Genomic DNA, 16,153 nt, shown 5'->3' on the forward strand with positions numbered 1-16,153 from the left:
CAATGATGATTCCCCTGGGATTGTCGGGTCGATTTGTGCCCTAAAAGAAACAAAAGGAGGTGTCAGCCACGGGCTGATATTATGAGGCAACCCTCAGACACAGGCTCTCCATCATAGGCCTTGGCCACAGAGTCGTAACAAGGTTTTCTTTCACATGAGGAGCCTCACCTTTTGGCACTTCTTTCAACAGTCGATGATGAAACCGAATTGGGGCGCGGGAAACCCTTGTACCCTCCGGGCTGAGACTGATTGATCATCTACGGAGCGGAGAACATCTAGGGTCCCATGGGCCTTCCTGGAGGCAGGATTATGGGATCCAGTAAACCATTTTACTTGGTAGCTACGCCTCCCTCCCAAGTCATCACTTCTTTGGCGCAGTCTCCATTGTACTGCCATAGCTTACGACTTGTCCAACACCGAGAGAGGAAGGAAGCAAAGACACAGGTTGGACATCAAGCTCTGACCGATCATGGGCCATCCAAGGCATTTGCCAACTGGCAATATGGATCACAGCTTGGTGGTAGAAGTAATCCTTTGACTTTGTGTGGTTCAATCTAATAAACACCAGCAATTAGGAGCAGGAAGTTGAAAGACACTTGGAATGGTACTACTCTTATGCCCTCACTCCCCAATCTCAACAATCAGCTTGGTACAACTCACGCCCTGGGACAGTATATCCAACCCGGCATTGATGAATTCCAACCCCTTCCCCACGACCGTCGGCTTTGGACTCGGCCTGATGGCCCCATTGGCAAGGTTCTTTCTCAGCCACGTCCCCATCCAATACCTTAACTGCTCCAACCTCGCCTCTTCCTCCGTCGACGGCTGCACAAAGATGACCTCCATCCCATCCACTACCTCTGCGTCTGGGGACACGATAGGCGACGACACAATTATCGCCTTCTTCTTCCCCTTCTCCCCACCTTCACCTTCACCCTCATCATCGTCTCCAAGGAAAGCCTTGAGCACAGCCTGGCACGCCGCCAGCTGCCCCGTGGCAAGGAAGCAGTGCCGGATCACCAGCCCGTCCTCCCTGGCGGCCGACACTATCGCATCCACCACCCGGGCGTCCTTGTAGTCGAACACGCGGTCCGCCCCCAGCGAGCACACGTACTCCGCGTTGGCCGCCCCAGCCGTGGCGTACACGGCGGCGAAGGGAGAGTCCGGGTTCTGCCGCATCACCCGGGCGCTCTGCACGCCCATGGTGCCGACGCTGGAGGAGGCGCCCCAGACGAGGAGGGCCTCTTTTTTCCGGCCGGTGCTGGCAGCAGCGGTACTACCGGAAGAGGCTGGCAAGGCAGAGGCCGGGGCGGCAGGCGCATCCTCCCTCCGGGTGAACCCGAAGGCGTCCCAGGCGCTGAGGGCCACCTCGACGGCCACGGGCAGGGTTGCCGCGTGGTTCCAGGACATGCTATCGTCGTCCAGGGGCAGGGCGTGCTGCCAGGGGACGATGCAGCGCTCCTGGAAGATGCCGTAGTCCGGGTCCCAAGACTTCCAGAAGGCGCCGCCGTAGACGGCTACGCGGGTGATGCCCGGCTGGAAGGAGAGGCCGCCCTGGTCGCCATCGGCAGCACCGACTCCGCCAGTGGGGACGTTGTCGCCGACCTCGAGGACGAGCCCCGACATTTCGAAGCCGGTGACGGTTGGGTAGGTGGGGATGAAGAGGCCGTGATTGCGCATGAGGAAATCTGCCGGGTTGAGGGCCACGGACTTGACAGCGACGAGGAGCTCGCCTGGGCCTGGTTTCGGGGTCGGGCGGCTTCGGACCTCGAAGGGCTCGCCTTTGGCGGGGGTGAAGGCAGCAAGGTGGGTGGCCATTTTGGGTTTATTGTGTGGGATGAGGATATGTAAATGTATAAGACGGCGTGTGCTGCGTGAGGACCAGTTGGGGGTTTCTTGGTTGTGAATGGTGATGCTCTGAGGAGTATGACTTCCTCATGAAAGAAGATCAAGGGGCAGTTGCCTTCTTTTATAATCAAGCCATCACTTCAAAACCTTCACTCTTGATAAACCCGCGACTCGTCCCATGCGGTCTTGCGTTGACCTCGCTATAAACTCTGGAGTCGGTAGACGGGTGTAAGCCAAATGCAGAACCCCCAGCCAATCAGAGACTTCCGCACCCGAGTAATGGCTAGTGTGAGGCTTCGATGTCCGAAAGAGGGTTAGAGTGTACAGTCGGTGGACATTAATTTTGTGTAATGCCCCCACTAACAAAACCACGTCTTTAACCTATGAAACAAAAAGCCGTGTTTCTCGGCTAATTGAAGGCTATTGGATTTGAGGTTTAAATATGCTATTTATTAGGCCCGAAATTAGCTACTTTGAAGATCTAGTATTTTGTGTACCATCCGTTGGGCATCGATAACGGCCTGTAGCCTAGATGGCATCGATACGATGAGGGCGTTGAATACCTCCTCTTTCAATTCCTCCCAGCACTCAACCGCTGCCTCGCATAGCCTCTGTAAGGTATCGCTGTTCTTCGGCATATCCATAAGTTCAGGATGACGCTTCATTATTTCCTCTTTAAGTAATTTCTAGATATTCTCGATGGGGTTAAGGTCGGGCGAATATACCGGCTAATCTATAAGCTCGACCCCATTATCCTCTGCCTACTCACGTAGCCACACTTGCACGATACGGGCCGTATGCGTGGAGGCGTTATCTTATGCGAATATCATTCCAGGTTCGGCAATCGTTGGAAGTTGAATCTCGAGGCATTCTTATATACGTCGGGAGGTAACGCCGCCGCGTTTCGATTCGGGGTCGCCGACGAGGCCGTATAAAGAGGTACGCCTATTCTATGAGAAGGCGCCCCAGAACATCTACGAGTACCATAGGGGCTTAACCCGTGTTCAAACAAATTATGGGAGTAATTTCTCGCCCTTAAGAGATTAGTTGAATACCTTATCGTGATCCTTCTTCTAGAGCCACCGGGTAATTATCTTGCCAGTAACGGCGAGATCGGCCCCATCGCGAATTGCCTCAACCGAGACGAAAGGGTTGGCCTCAATGATACGTTTAATACGTCTTTTTATCGCGATCAGAGAGCTTTGGTGGTTGCCCAGGGCGTGGAAGGTCGCAAGCACTCTTTTGGATGCGATAGCGTGACGCGATCCCATTCGCGGTACGGGGTGACACTCCCTCCATACGCGCGATCTCTATAGCCGAAACGCCTATTTTTTTGAGCATCATAATTCTAGTCCGCTTATGCGGACTATACTATGGTTTGGGACTCATCGGAGCTATCCTTTATGAAGAAAATCGTATTTGAAGGAGGAAGGTTATATTGTGCCGTGTCGCGAGGGACGCGTTGTGGTGGGGCTTTACACGAAACTACGTCGTAATGTCTCCCCACTGTAAGAGGCTGTCGTAGGCTGTGGATACTAATCGGAACTCGTCTCAGGTCAGATCGGAGTTGTCATCCGTCGTGGGGTCGGTCATCCCTGTCCTCTGTCCTCCACCTCTGTCCACATGTACCTGGTAATAACCGTACAAATTCCCTCAAGCCACAGCGACCATCTCAGCTATTATTCGTAGCCGAGTCGCTGGCCGCTTTGTGGTTCATGGCCCTTGAGCGTTCTTCTTTGCGGCAAGGCACCAAGTAATAATAACTATCCCATTGGAGGAGTGCTAGGACTCGGAATTGCCCGCTTTCCGTCTATCGCCAGTTCAGAGACTCGTTCGGCCAGAGAGCATAATCGTCCGTGCCGGCCAGAAATCAAACATGGCTTCGGCTTGTCCAAAAGAGGCTCGGCCGCGCAGACTTATACGGAGATCGAGGTTTGGCTGCCGAAATTGCAAACTCAGGAAACTCAAGGTGGGTGATTCTCTGCTTTCTTCCACGGGATACTACGAGTAATAGCTCTAGGCTGAACGAGTCTTCCTCGTATTTTCTTTCTTTCTTTTAGTGCGACGAAAGCAAACCGCAGTGCAAGAGATGTTGTTCATTCGGGGTCTTATGCAACTTCATGGCTCATGTTCCTGACTTGCACCCCGTTGCGGATGACACAATAAGAGCATTAGTCGTCGCTCAAAAACGAGCAGGACCACAACCTCCTCCCACCAGCGCCGTCTGGACATCGGATGAGTCAATGTCCTATCGCTATCAGCTGAACGCAAAGTGCCAGGAGTTTGTGACCCGGTACCTCGGACAAAGCCTCATTACTCCAGAGGACCCCAGGATGATACAGGTGAATCGCAGGCTCTTGGCACTAGCCTTCAAGGTAAGCCGTGTTAACCTGACCCCATACCCCCGTACATTCAACACCCAAGCACTGTCGACTGACATATGTTTTGCAGCACCCCTTCTTGATGCACGCCTCGCTGGCGGTGGCCTTTGCGTATGACCGCCATCTGAACAGCAGCTCGTCGTCAGGCTCCCGTCGCAGTGTAGAAGAGTGCTACCACTGGTCCCAAAGCACAACCCTCTTCAACAGACGGCTAAGGCAGCCGGTGGGGACGGGGGACAAGGACCCGGTCTGGGGCACCGCGGGTGCTCTGGCCATCCTGTCCTTCTGCTCCCCCGACGCCTGCACGCCGGAGGAATCGTGGCCCCTCAAGCCCTCCGACGAGCCCTCCGACGGCCTGGAGTGGCTGCGTATGAGCAGGGGTAAAATGTCGCTGTGGGCTGTAGCCAACCCGCTGCGTCCGGACAGTCTCTACAGCATCCTGGCGCCCGTCTTTGCCGACATGGACTCACGCCCTCCAGAGGGAGGCACGCATGGCATACCAGGGGCCTTGGCTGCCGTGTGCCGTCTGGAAGACTCCTCAACGGCGGGGAATAATGCATATTTCAGTGCCGCCCACGCGCTGTCCCAGCTCCAGCACCTCCCGGACAGCCAGGTCACAGTCGGTCAGACTGAGCTCCTTCCGCGCAGCATACATGGATCCTTCGAGCTCTTACTGCGGGAAAAGGACCCTGTCGCCCTCTTATTGCTGTATCTCTGGTATCGCAAGGCAGGTCGCTGTATATGGTGGGTCGGACTTAGGGCAAGGGTCGAATGTCCTGCTATTTGCTCGTACCTACGGCTGCATCACAAGGGTTACGGCGCTGTGCAGGCATTCCTTCCAGGGGGGTCTCTGGCTGATGGATGGACCTGTTTGGACTCTCCGATTCTGGAGGGCTCCTCTTTTCCTGACATGCCGACGGATGTCACTGCAACAATGCGAGTTGGGATTCCCGGTGATGAATAAATTAGCCTCGAGCTCCCGAATTCATCTTGTAGTGGTGTATATCAGTCAGACGCTGTTGTCACGGGTGAGGTATAAAGGTCGTACGGTGTAGTCGTTGGTTGACAACTGCAAGGCATAATAAGCATTACCAGTTTACGTAGTCATGTAAGGACTGTTGAAACATGGGGTCTTATAGATCCAATGTTTGTAATTGCTAATGCCAGCAGTGACACCACCGGGCATGTTTCTCGGCCTAGCGTCTGTGTTCGCCCTCAGATACCTAACGCAGCCAATGATGCTACACGCTTTCCATCCCTTCGACTTCAGCCCAGGAACAAAGAGGCTTGCTTGTCAGTGTGGCCGGGGTTTATTTTTAGCCATGCTCAAGGGCTGTGGCTCACATCCGTCAGGCCCGTTATAAAAAGTAAAAGGCCAACCGTACATCGCAGAAGAGGTCACCGTCGTCCCCAATATGCAGTCCAAACAGAATCAGTATATTCATAAGTGTCGTATCAGAAAGCCCCAACGCCAACAACAATCATCGCTACAGGATGCCGTCGTCACAGCCTCGACGCCCTATGTCTTGTCAACTCCCAAGTGGGCAGTCAGGTAGTGTCCCCGACTGGGGCACTTATGAACTATGATAGGATCGCTAACCAGTCCGTCCACCTTGTTATCTCACCGTCTTCGAAGTTGACAATATGCGACTTGCGGATCGAGATGTGGCCAGTCTTCCCGTTGGCATATCCCTGCACGATGTGGACCTGTCTCCCGGACCCCGAGACGACTGTGACCTGGAAGATGTGAGTCTGATGGCCTATATAACAGTTGTTAGGTATGGCTTACGGGGACTATAGAAACCGGGCGTTGTGCCAGTCGAAGTCGGAAGTGTTGGGTGGCACAGATCATGATGACACACCACAGCTCACTGAAGCAGAGATTATCCTCATACCTCGGCGTGTTGTCGACCAAGAAGCATGTCATGTGCGGCTTGGAGCCGTCCTCAACTTGGAGGAGATTCTCGACCATCCATTGATTGCCGTCCTGGAAGCGGTGGAGCTTCTCTGCCTTTTCGAGTCTTGCGGCTAGTCGTCAGCATCCATCCTGCGGCGAAGGGCTCTGGGATTGGCAAGACAGCACTCACTCACGCAAACACCAACCGCTTCTCTCGAGTAGATCCGGGGCCTGTAGCGACTGACCCCTTTCCTCGCATCGAACCGCCTCCTCATTGAGCTCCAAGTGTTTCCGGAGAAGGATCCGCACGAACTGAGGTAGTTCTTATTCCAGGGAGAAAGGTCCTTCGATCAAGCATCAAGGATACTTTATAGAATTTAAGAACCCTATAACCGGGGTAATTACCTGTAGAGCTACAAGGCTTAGAATTGGGTTCATGGTTGGATTAAATAATTCACGTTCTTATTCTTTGCTTCTTGTAAGGCATATTGTCGAGGTTGGCATTACTGCATATGGTTAAATTTGGTGATGAAGTTGAGATATACGTGCACGTTCAAGGGCTTCAGGGCACAGGGCACCACCAGGTTCGTACTTGCCGTGCACGCAAAACAGAGCAGCTTCGTCCAGGTTTAATTAACCAAGAAAAGGTCTTTGTTTTCATCCTTGCTAACGCCTCCCTCTGCTGCGCCTCTTGCGATGGGCTTTTGCCGCGTTCTATTTATGGTCTTTTCAATAGGAGCCTCTCTATATAGGACTCGTTGTCGTGGCCTCACCTCCTGTGGCTGAAACGCGTCGCGAGTGACGATGCTCTGAGCGCGACTTGAGATGGACTTCACTCGACGTTGGGATCCTTGCCATCTACCCTCGCCTTTTCTGTCGCAATCTTTGTAGGATACTCCCATGGATCTTGAGTTTGGGCCTCATCTTGATTTTTTCTTCTCTGCGGCCGGGATCTTTGGATAGCTGCAGGTGGATCAGACTCACTCCTCCTACGAGCATTCGTTGCACTAACATCACCAGGCGATGGGAGATCTAGATGTGGACGAGGCGCTCACGATGCCGGACCTTTTTCATTCTGATTTTGGAGACATCGTCAGCAGCGATTGGGAACCCGTCTCATGGCCACTGGGTCCCCTAGCAGTTCCCCCGCCTCCCAAGAGCCCTTATGAGAAAAGCTTCTCAGGCGACAGTGAATCCAGTCTGTTTGTACACTCTCCCGTGTACCGGGGAGCATTCCAAGAGCGCAGCAAATCACCGCTCTTTTCGCAGTCTGATGGCGTGGCCAACTCGATCGACGAGCTATTTGAGGACCCCAACTTGGACTTGGCTGATGCTCTGACTGTTGTCTCCGTAGAAAGTGACACAGAAGCCCATCATCCCGTCAGACAGTCCATGGTGGTGCCTGTCGAAACACACGATAGTGGCGCGCCGGGGAAAGACGACCGAGCTAACCAGATCTTCGAATTAACTACTGACAACGAGAGCGACGTGGACGACTCGACCGAAGCGTCCCCGGGCCCTCAATTACCGGCATCCGGCTCCGTCACAGTTGAGATACCGGAGTCGACGCTAGTCACACCCAGATCACATTACGACCCTTTTGATCCTGGTGTGCCCATCGTTTCAGAGCGAACCGCCGTCAACACGCTCAGCGAGGTGGCCAAGTCCATGTGCGACACGGATGATGATTTCTTGGAGTTTGAACTCAACGACTTTGCTGTTTACAGCGAATACGATTTCTATGGGGTGGAGATGAGACCCCTCCATCAACTTGGCACCCAAACTAATCGCGCCAAACTGTTTTACATGGATGGAATCCTTAGCGCTGGGGAGAAGCGGTTGTTTGTACGTCGCGCGCCAATCTATGCACTCCCAATCGGCAACTACTCTGCCCTCGATGAGCATACTGTCCGTGATAGTCTCTGGATTCTGTCTCGCTTCAATGAACGAAGAAACGTCTACTACAGACTAGGAAACCCGGCCAGGGAGTACGCACGCTTCTTCAACCCGTTCCTGTGGGTTGCGGATCTTGCCAAGCACTTTGTCGACTACATTAAGAGTATGTGGGAAGGCGGGAGCAGAGTCAGTATCCACGACTTCCGCGCCGAGTTCGGGAGATGGGTTCGGAAGGTCCATGGAGACGCCCCGGTGTTTCTCGAATGGCTGTCGGCGCATCCTAGCCAAGACTTTCGGACCTCGATTATCGCCAACCTGCCATTTCTCCACAAGGAGGCCATTGGCGTCCTGGGTGAGAGGCAGGTCTATGTGCACAAGCTTTGGGAAGAGACCTTGGCATTTAAGCGATTCAATGGACCGCCAAAGGAGCTGCACGACGGCGAGAACCCCCCGACAATCGTTACCCCATATATCATGGACTGCTTCAAACACCTGCCTTTCGGAGATCGGCTGCAAACCATACCCTTCAGTGCGGCGGCGGAAAAGTTGAGAAACAGCCTCATACGGAAACGACATCTCGAACTGCCTCACGACCCACATCAAGGCGTGAAAAGCCTTTCCATCGCCGCAGAAGTGCGCATAAAGAACATCCAGCCTGGGGATACGATATCCACACATCGTGACGCAGAGGACTCAGGGACACAATGGGAGCGGGAAGAAGCCAAGGACTTCCATGATGTTGATCGCTGGTTTGCGCTTGTCCAAAAGGTGCACGTCGACAAGATGGGAAGGCGCTCGTTCGACGTTACCTGGTACTACCGCCCGGTGGAGACCCTGTGCGGCCTCATGAAGTACCCGTGGAACAACGAGCTGTTCCTGTCTGACCATTGTTCGTGTAACGAGCGGACCAAGATCAAGGAGGACGAGATTCTCGGGGTTCATGATGTGGAATTCAACGGCACGGGCACGACTACCGCCGAGCTGTTCTGCCGCCAGACCTACATGCACGAGGAGAGGAAGTGGGTCACACTGAAGCCGAACCACCTCATGTGCGAGCACTTGAGGTCTAGGGACGGGCCCGGACCCGGAGATGCAGCCGGTCCCGGAGACGGAGCCAGTCCCAGAGCCGGGACCGATTATCTTGCAGGGGATACTGTTCTCGTCCATCTTGACAGGGGAAGCAACATCTCAGAGCCTTGCGAGGTGGTGTCGTTCTCTCAGAAGGAGTTCGCTCAGAAGAAGTACGGGCATCTCGTCATGTTCGAGGTGCGGAGACTATTGCGTCGGCGCCAAATCGACCCCCTCGCTCGGGATGCGCCACCCAACGAGCTGGTCTATCCGAATGAGCACACCCTTGTGACAGTCAGCGAGTGTGCAATACTGGACCGGTGCTCCGTCCGTTTCTTCAAAGAGAATGAGCCCATCCCGACCCCTTATGACCGAGATGGTGTGGGAGCACTCTTCTTCATCACTCACGAACAAAAACCCGACCAAACCATCGTTCCCTTGGAAGAGTTCCCTACGTCGCTGAACCAGGGACTTGACCCTCGACGAGACATACCTAAACTTCGTGGCCTGGATCTCTTCTGCGGCGGCGGCAACTTTGGCCGAGGCCTTGAGGACGGGGGAGGCATCCAGATGAAATGGGCGAATGACTACAATAGCAAGGCTATACATACGTACATGGCTAACGTAGATCCAGAGGTAGAAGATGTGCATCCTTTCCTCGGATCTATTGACATTCTTCAGCGCCTTGCCATCAAGGGTAAATTCTCCAAATCTGTCCCCAAGATTGGCCAGGTAGACTTTATCTCCGCCGGCAGCCCCTGCCCTGGCTTCTCCAAGCTTACCAACGACAAAACGACGGTCAAGCAGCGCAAAAACCAGTCGCTGGTGGCAGCCTTTGCCTCCTTTGTGGACCTATATCGTCCCAAGTACGGCCTGCTGGAAAATGTTATTGGGATCGTGCAGAACAAGGCAAATAGGGACCAGGATGTCTTTAGCCAGCTCATTTGCGCACTCGTGGGGCTGGGATATCAGACGCAGTTCTACTTTCTGGATGCCTCATCCTGCGGCTCGCCCCAGCGCCGCTCGCGTGTCTTCGTCGTGTTTGCTGCGCCTGGCTGCGAACTTCCCCAGCAGCCACAGCAGACACATTCTCACCCGCCCAATACGAAGAACCTCGGCATTGGAAAGCTGCCTAACGGTGAGAATATGGCCAGGAGGCGGATGCCAGCCGCGACACCATTCAAGTTTGTAACCGGCGAGGAGGCCACAGCGGATCTCCCTCCTATACAGGATGCCAAACCGGACATCTCCATCTCGCATCCTGACCACCGCGTCTCTATGGGGATGACCAAGAAGGTCCGCATGGGCATGTACCATATCCCGACGAGGCCCTTTGGGATGAATTTCGCCAAAGCTTGGTATGGTCTGGGCAGGCCTGTGGAGGGCGCAGGTATTCTCACACGCGCGGAGCGTGAGCTGTATCCCGCCAGATGCACCTCCAAAGATGCCGGGTCGCTCAGTCGCGCCGGCTCAGCCTCCCAATCGTACGGCAGGCAATACCCGAACAGACTTATTGAGACGGTCACCACGACGTCGAGTCCCCACGATGCCAAGGCCGGGAGGCAGATCCATTGGCGGGAGAACCGTACAGTCACAATCATGGAAGCCAGACGCGCGCAGGGATTCAGAGACAGTGAGGTCTTGCTGGGGAATCCCACGGACCAGCACAGGATCGTGGGCAACAGCGTGGCTCGGGAGATTTCAGTGGCGCTGGGCATCGCTTTTCGCGAAGCATGGGCTGCGACCCTGAAGCACCACGGCGCGCCAGCAAGAGAAGGGAAGACTGCAGTCGAACCCATCGTTATTGACGACTCGGCTAGCTCGGCTGACGAAGACTCGGACGATGTTCCCAGGACGATCGCTCGCGGTTCTGCTAGTGTTACGCCCCTCACATCGCGCAGCAGCAGCCAGTTCCCAAAGGCTTCGCCTGGCATCAACGCCAACGGCAAGCGTTCTGCGTTGATCATTCCTCTCGGGACCCGTCCTTCTAAATTTCACAAATCGATTCCCAGCGAGCAAGGATAATGCACACTACAATACAAACATGATAGATATTACAATATTTTCCTAATATCAACGTAATACCTGATATAATAAGCATTCTTGCATCATCATAATACCAAGAGCATTGGTACTACTAAAAGTTGGTGTGAGGGAGTAGGGTATTCTTCAATACCTTTGTGCACCCTAAGTAACACCCCTCACTCACCCTGAGAAAAGGGGCATCGCAACACTTGCCACGCCAACAACAGCCACCACCGCGACACAGACGCTCCGGCTGAGGGACATTCGCCAGTTCGCAACAAGCAGTTTTTTATCCTCGACAGTTACGAATGACAGCTGTAGTTAGATAATTTTCACTAAATCTTACGCCCAGGATGAAGAGCTGGTTGACGCCCGCGTTGGGTCATGCTCAAAGGAAGAAAGCACCGAGTACTTCTTGAAACAAAGATAGACAGAAAGATATCAGACAAAAGGCGCCCCCTCGCATAAGCAATCGTCACAACATAGTATTCATCTTCATCGCCTGCGACGGAATCTACTATTGTACCCGGGCCCTCCCTTGGCTCCGCCCTGACGCAGCTTCAAGCGCTGGAAGTTGGCGTGTGCCAGCTCGTTCACCTTCCTCTTTGCCTTCTTCATAGGCCCTTCTTTGGACTGCTCCGAGGACTTCGACGCCTTCTTGGGCTTCTTGGGGGCCTTCCTGCCTTCTCCAAACTCGGAATCTGAGCTGACATTGCCGTCCCCGTAATCCCCTTCCGGGTGATTGCCGAGTTGCGTCTTCGGGATCCTCTCTTCGCCCTCCCCCTCCACATCCTCCTCGTCGCTATTGTCCTCCTCTGTCGGCATGGCAGGCCGTTTGGTCCACACGGGCTTGAGATTGAACCTCCTCGTCGTCCTCTTCTGGCCCTTCTTCTTGAATATCCTCATCGGATTCCCGTCCCGCCCCATTTCATCTTCCACCGGACTGTCGTACAGGCCTTCGTCGTCAAAGCCACCCAGTGGTAGTCGCTGGGCCTGGCTGTCCTCGACGAGGACTTGCTCATCACCTGCTGCTCTTGTTGTTGCTGGCGCTGCTGGCGCGCCCGCTGGTTGCTTCGAAGGGGATCTCGGGTAGCCCGCCGCTTCCTCGGCCTCCATCTCGCGCAGCGCCTCCAGGTCCGCATCGGCCTTGTCCTCCTCGACCTTGCGTAGGCTCGCGACAATCTCGCTCAGGCCCCTCCCGAGGGGTTTCCGCGGCAGGCGCAGCGGCGCGGGGGCGTCGAACTCGCCGTTCTCGTCCACGGTTGCGAGGTAGTGCCTCTTGAGGAACTGGGGCGTGTCAAAGTGGAGCTTAGACGGCGTCCTCGCGCCGATGTTGGCGTCGCGGTTCTTGAGCGGCGACATGAAGGTGTTGAGGTACTGCCGCTTGCTGGCGGACATGGGCGTGCGGCCCATCCGAGGCGTCACCTCCACGTCGGATGTTGACGATCGCTTGCTGGGCGTGGCGTGGATTTTAGACGGGGCTGCGCTGGCGTCCCGCGCCCCGTGGCGTCTGGAAGGTGAGTCGGCAGCCGCAGGCTCCTCCAGGAGGTCGAACAGGCCGAGCACACGCCCATCGCGCTGGGGGGTCGGCCCTAGTGAGGTGACGGCGGGGGGGCTGAAGAGCTTCCTCGAGATGCTCGGCGTTGTCTCCAGCTGCTCGTCATGGAAGTGGCCCTTGGACGGTGTCTCAGCGTGCCTTGATCGCTTCGAGGGCGTTTGTGAAGGTGCGGATTGGTCAGGTCTGCGTTTTCTGGGTGATTTGGGCTGCTGTTTTGCCGGCGGTGGCACTTTGCCGTCGAGGATGTCGCGACATTTCTGATACTGCTTGTACTTTTGGGCTTTGGGAGAGTTAACATCTCCAGCTTGCAGTGGTCCATGAGGGGGGATATGATCATACCAATGTCGGGATTACGCTTGATGTCCTCTCGTCCTGGCTTCTTGCCGCCATTGTCCTTGGCCCAGGTGCTTTCCCACGTCTTGAGCTCGACGCGAAGGCCCTGGCATTTTGTGTCGTACTCGGCTCTCGTCTGGTCGTCCATGGTCGTGGAAATCATAAAGGTGCTAATTGTAAAAGATTCAACAGCATTGGACGGCTTCTGTTATGGAGCTTGCTGAAGAGGTTGCAGCCGCCAATAGTAAGAGGACTGGGTCGGAGGAGGAGGAGGAGCGGGACGGCGCGCGGAAACGCGTCAAGGATCGGTCAGTGAACGCGACTCACTAAAACGCGACAGGGGTTGCTAGCAGTAATAGTGGGACAGAACCCCCCCAAACGTCATCTGTCAGTTTTCTTGGCGCCATTTCAATGTTCCGTTCATCGCATCCTCCAGTCTCCATCAGCCGAAACTGCAACTTCATCTTGGACGATTTTTGGGCATCGGCAACTTTATTCACCCCACCGGCAGCGTTGCGCGGCCGTTTCCGGTGCCATCAGCACCATCGCACTCCAAAGATGGCGTCTGAAGAGGAAGAGGAAGCATGGGCACCGCGGGCCATGCTCAACACCGTTCGCCACTTGCTGAAGCTCGGAGCGTCGACCAAGGAGAGCCACCGCTGCGCCATCTGCATGGAAGAGGAGGTCGCCGACCCCTGCGAGACGATACCCTGCAGACATCGCCAGGGGTGCTGGGACTGCGTCAAGAGGTGGATGATCGACCACGGTAACTGCGCGCTGTGCAGAGAGTGGACGCATCGCATCGTGCGTGACTCAGACGGCGCCGTGTTCACCGAAGACGAGGCGACCGCCCAAAAGAAGATCTCCGGACATGATACCGAGCTGTACCCACCACTCGAACCGACTTTTGAGGATTATATATCGGAATGGATCCACGAGGGCTTGATCTCCGAACCGATCGCGGAAGAGTTGAGATCCGCATGGGCGCGGCAGGACTTGACGTCGGGACCAGCGCTAGAGGACCGGATATCCGAGTGGCGTAGAGAAAACTCGATAACCGAGTCTACAGGCGTGATATTGACATCCGCGTGGGATCGCTGTCTCTACGACGACGAGGGCAACCTCCGCCCAGAATCTCCGGGGCTTCATGCTGGCTCCCACGGCCCTGACGCTGGCGATGGTCTGGATCGGGCTTTGGAGCGCCGAAGGGCGGTCTACTTCCACTATCGCTTCTCGAAGCACATCGGCTCCAACCGCTTCTCTCAGTTCCGCGAGATCACACCCCGGATGTTCCTGCGCGATCCGCAACTCGTGTCTCGCGCCAGGAAATGGATACGGCGGGAATTGCTCGTGTTCCCCTTCCTGAGGCGTGGGCTAGGTCCAACTCGGGCATCAACGACCAGTCAGGTGGGAGTATCTGGGATGTCATGGCAGGATTCGCACGGGACTGGTCGCCGTTCACGCGCGAGCATGGCTCAGCGCAGGGCTCAGAACGCCGAGTTCCTCCTCGAGTACATCATTGCGATCCTGAAGACGGTGGACATCATGGGCAGCGCGGGAGAAGCCGAGAACATGATCTCCGAGTATCTGGGGCGGCAGGACACGCAGCTGTTCCTCCATGAGCTCCGGGCGTGGCTAAGGAGCCCATTCACCGAGCTCGAGGACTGGGACAGGGTGGTGCAGTACGAGGGCGAGCTACGACCAGAGTGGCTAGATGCACCCGAGGAGTGGTGGCGACGGGATGAGTATCAAGAGCCCGCATCGCGCTGGCGCACAGTCGGGCGCGTGCAGCGCAACACACGCCTACACAGGAACCGCGAGAGGTTTATCGGCAACGAATACAGGGATCGATACAGGAACAAGGAGCGGCGTCGGCGGCGTGTGTCAAACTCACCGACGACGGCAAGGGCATCAGGCTCAGAAGAGACTCCCCGATGAGTGTGGACTTCAGGTGTATGAGGACAGGTGTTTGGATGGCCATGGTGGTTTTTAGAATATGATACCCAGAGATTAACCTCTACTACGAATAACGACTGACACGAGATACTGTACTAATATGGATAGACAATTGATGATGAAAAGGTGACCTTCCTTTTTCCAATAACGGCCAGATCACACAGTGAAGCCCATCGCTTGCATTATTTAATGCCAGCACGCCATTGCAACATGATGGTGTTCGGCGTTGATTTCTAAGCATCCTGGATTCATCCGCTTTACACCGAGAACTCGGCGCTTTTATATAGGGGCCCCATTTATGCCACTTCTGATACATTTATCTTGTCTTCTGTCAAGAAGCAGCTCGGATCTACGAGTCTAACCAAAGGCGCCCCTCACAAAAGGAAATTCCTCAACCTCCCCTCACCCTTTTGAGCATCGTTGCCTCCCCTTTCGCCCACCATGACGGCCTTCAACATCAAAATCGTCTCGGACAACGTCTGCCCCTACTGCTACCTGGGCAAAGTGCGCCTTGACCGCGCCATCGCCCAATTCCGCCGCGACTCCTCCCCCTCCTCCCCAGACACCTTCAACATCTCCTGGCACGCCTACATGCTTGACCCCAGCGCCCCTGAGGGCGTGTCCGAGCCCGTGCAGGTCACCACGGCGCGCAAGTTCGGCCCCGCGCGCGCGGCCGCCATGCAGCAGCGCCTGCGGCAGGTGGGCGCGGCCGAGGGCCTGGACTTTACGTTTGCGGGCCGCAGAGGGTCGACGAGGGACTCGCACCGCGTGGTGCAGCTGGCCAAGGCCAAGGCGAAAGCCAAGGCCATAGCCGGGGACGGGGATGTGGAGGACCGGGTCGTGCACGAGATCATGAAGATGTACTTTGAGGCGGGCGGGGACGTCACGGCTGAGGAGGACCTGGTGCGGGCGGCGGCGAGGGCGGGTGTGGATGCGGAGGAGACGAGGGCGTGGCTGAGGGGGGGGAAGGGGGGCGGCGAGGTTGATCGCGAGGTGGAGGAGGCGTATGAGATGGGCGTGACGGGGGTGCCGCACTTTATCATCAATGATAAGTTCGAGGTCCACGGTGCCGAGGACGTGTCGGTGTTCCTGAAGCAGCTGAACAAGGCAAGGGAGGCGGCAGCTTGAGTTGGCGGGCGGTGTCAAAATAGACAGACATCTGTGCATATGGGTATCATTTGTCATTCGTAA

General features: G+C 55.6%; 6 protein-coding genes across 6 annotated transcripts; 4 read left to right on the forward strand and 2 right to left on the reverse strand.

Moving 5' to 3' along the window:
• Nucleotides 1–621: 621 nt before the first annotated feature.
• On the reverse strand, nt 622–1,818 carry ACO1O0_007512 (chaperonin 10-like protein; the record flags this gene model as incomplete). The annotated part of the gene is made up of 1 exon (XM_083196884.1): nt 622–1,818. One exon carries the CDS (start codon nt 1,816–1,818, stop codon nt 622–624), a length of 1,197 nt encoding a protein of 398 aa, XP_083048092.1.
• Nucleotides 1,819–4,091: 2,273 nt separating this feature from the next.
• ACO1O0_007513 (uncharacterized protein) lies at nt 4,092–5,193 on the forward strand (the record flags this gene model as incomplete). Its single annotated transcript, XM_083196885.1, has 2 exons — nt 4,092–4,223; nt 4,300–5,193. 2 exons carry the CDS (start codon nt 4,092–4,094, stop codon nt 5,191–5,193), a joined length of 1,026 nt encoding a protein of 341 aa, XP_083048093.1.
• A 1,989-nt stretch (nt 5,194–7,182) lies between these two features.
• Nucleotides 7,183–11,115, forward strand: ACO1O0_007514 (DNA cytosine methyltransferase; the record flags this gene model as incomplete). Its single annotated transcript, XM_083196886.1, has 2 exons — nt 7,183–7,328; nt 7,374–11,115. 2 exons carry the CDS (start codon nt 7,183–7,185, stop codon nt 11,113–11,115), a joined length of 3,888 nt encoding a protein of 1,295 aa, XP_083048094.1.
• A 495-nt stretch (nt 11,116–11,610) lies between these two features.
• ACO1O0_007515 (DNA replication regulator SLD2) lies at nt 11,611–13,154 on the reverse strand (the record flags this gene model as incomplete). Its single annotated transcript, XM_083196887.1, has 2 exons — nt 11,611–12,953; nt 13,013–13,154. 2 exons carry the CDS (start codon nt 13,152–13,154, stop codon nt 11,611–11,613), a joined length of 1,485 nt encoding a protein of 494 aa, XP_083048095.1.
• A 410-nt stretch (nt 13,155–13,564) lies between these two features.
• ACO1O0_007516 (uncharacterized protein) lies at nt 13,565–14,944 on the forward strand (the record flags this gene model as incomplete). The annotated part of the gene is made up of 1 exon (XM_083196888.1): nt 13,565–14,944. One exon carries the CDS (start codon nt 13,565–13,567, stop codon nt 14,942–14,944), a length of 1,380 nt encoding a protein of 459 aa, XP_083048096.1.
• A 459-nt stretch (nt 14,945–15,403) lies between these two features.
• ACO1O0_007517 (thioredoxin-like protein) lies at nt 15,404–16,090 on the forward strand (the record flags this gene model as incomplete). The annotated part of the gene is made up of 1 exon (XM_083196889.1): nt 15,404–16,090. One exon carries the CDS (start codon nt 15,404–15,406, stop codon nt 16,088–16,090), a length of 687 nt encoding a protein of 228 aa, XP_083048097.1.
• Nucleotides 16,091–16,153: the final 63 nt, after the last annotated feature.

This window comes from Amphichorda felina, assembly GCF_050947745.1.
Source record: "Amphichorda felina strain 45539 chromosome Unknown scaffold_7, whole genome shotgun sequence".
Lineage (NCBI taxonomy): Eukaryota > Fungi > Ascomycota > Sordariomycetes > Hypocreales > Bionectriaceae > Amphichorda > Amphichorda felina.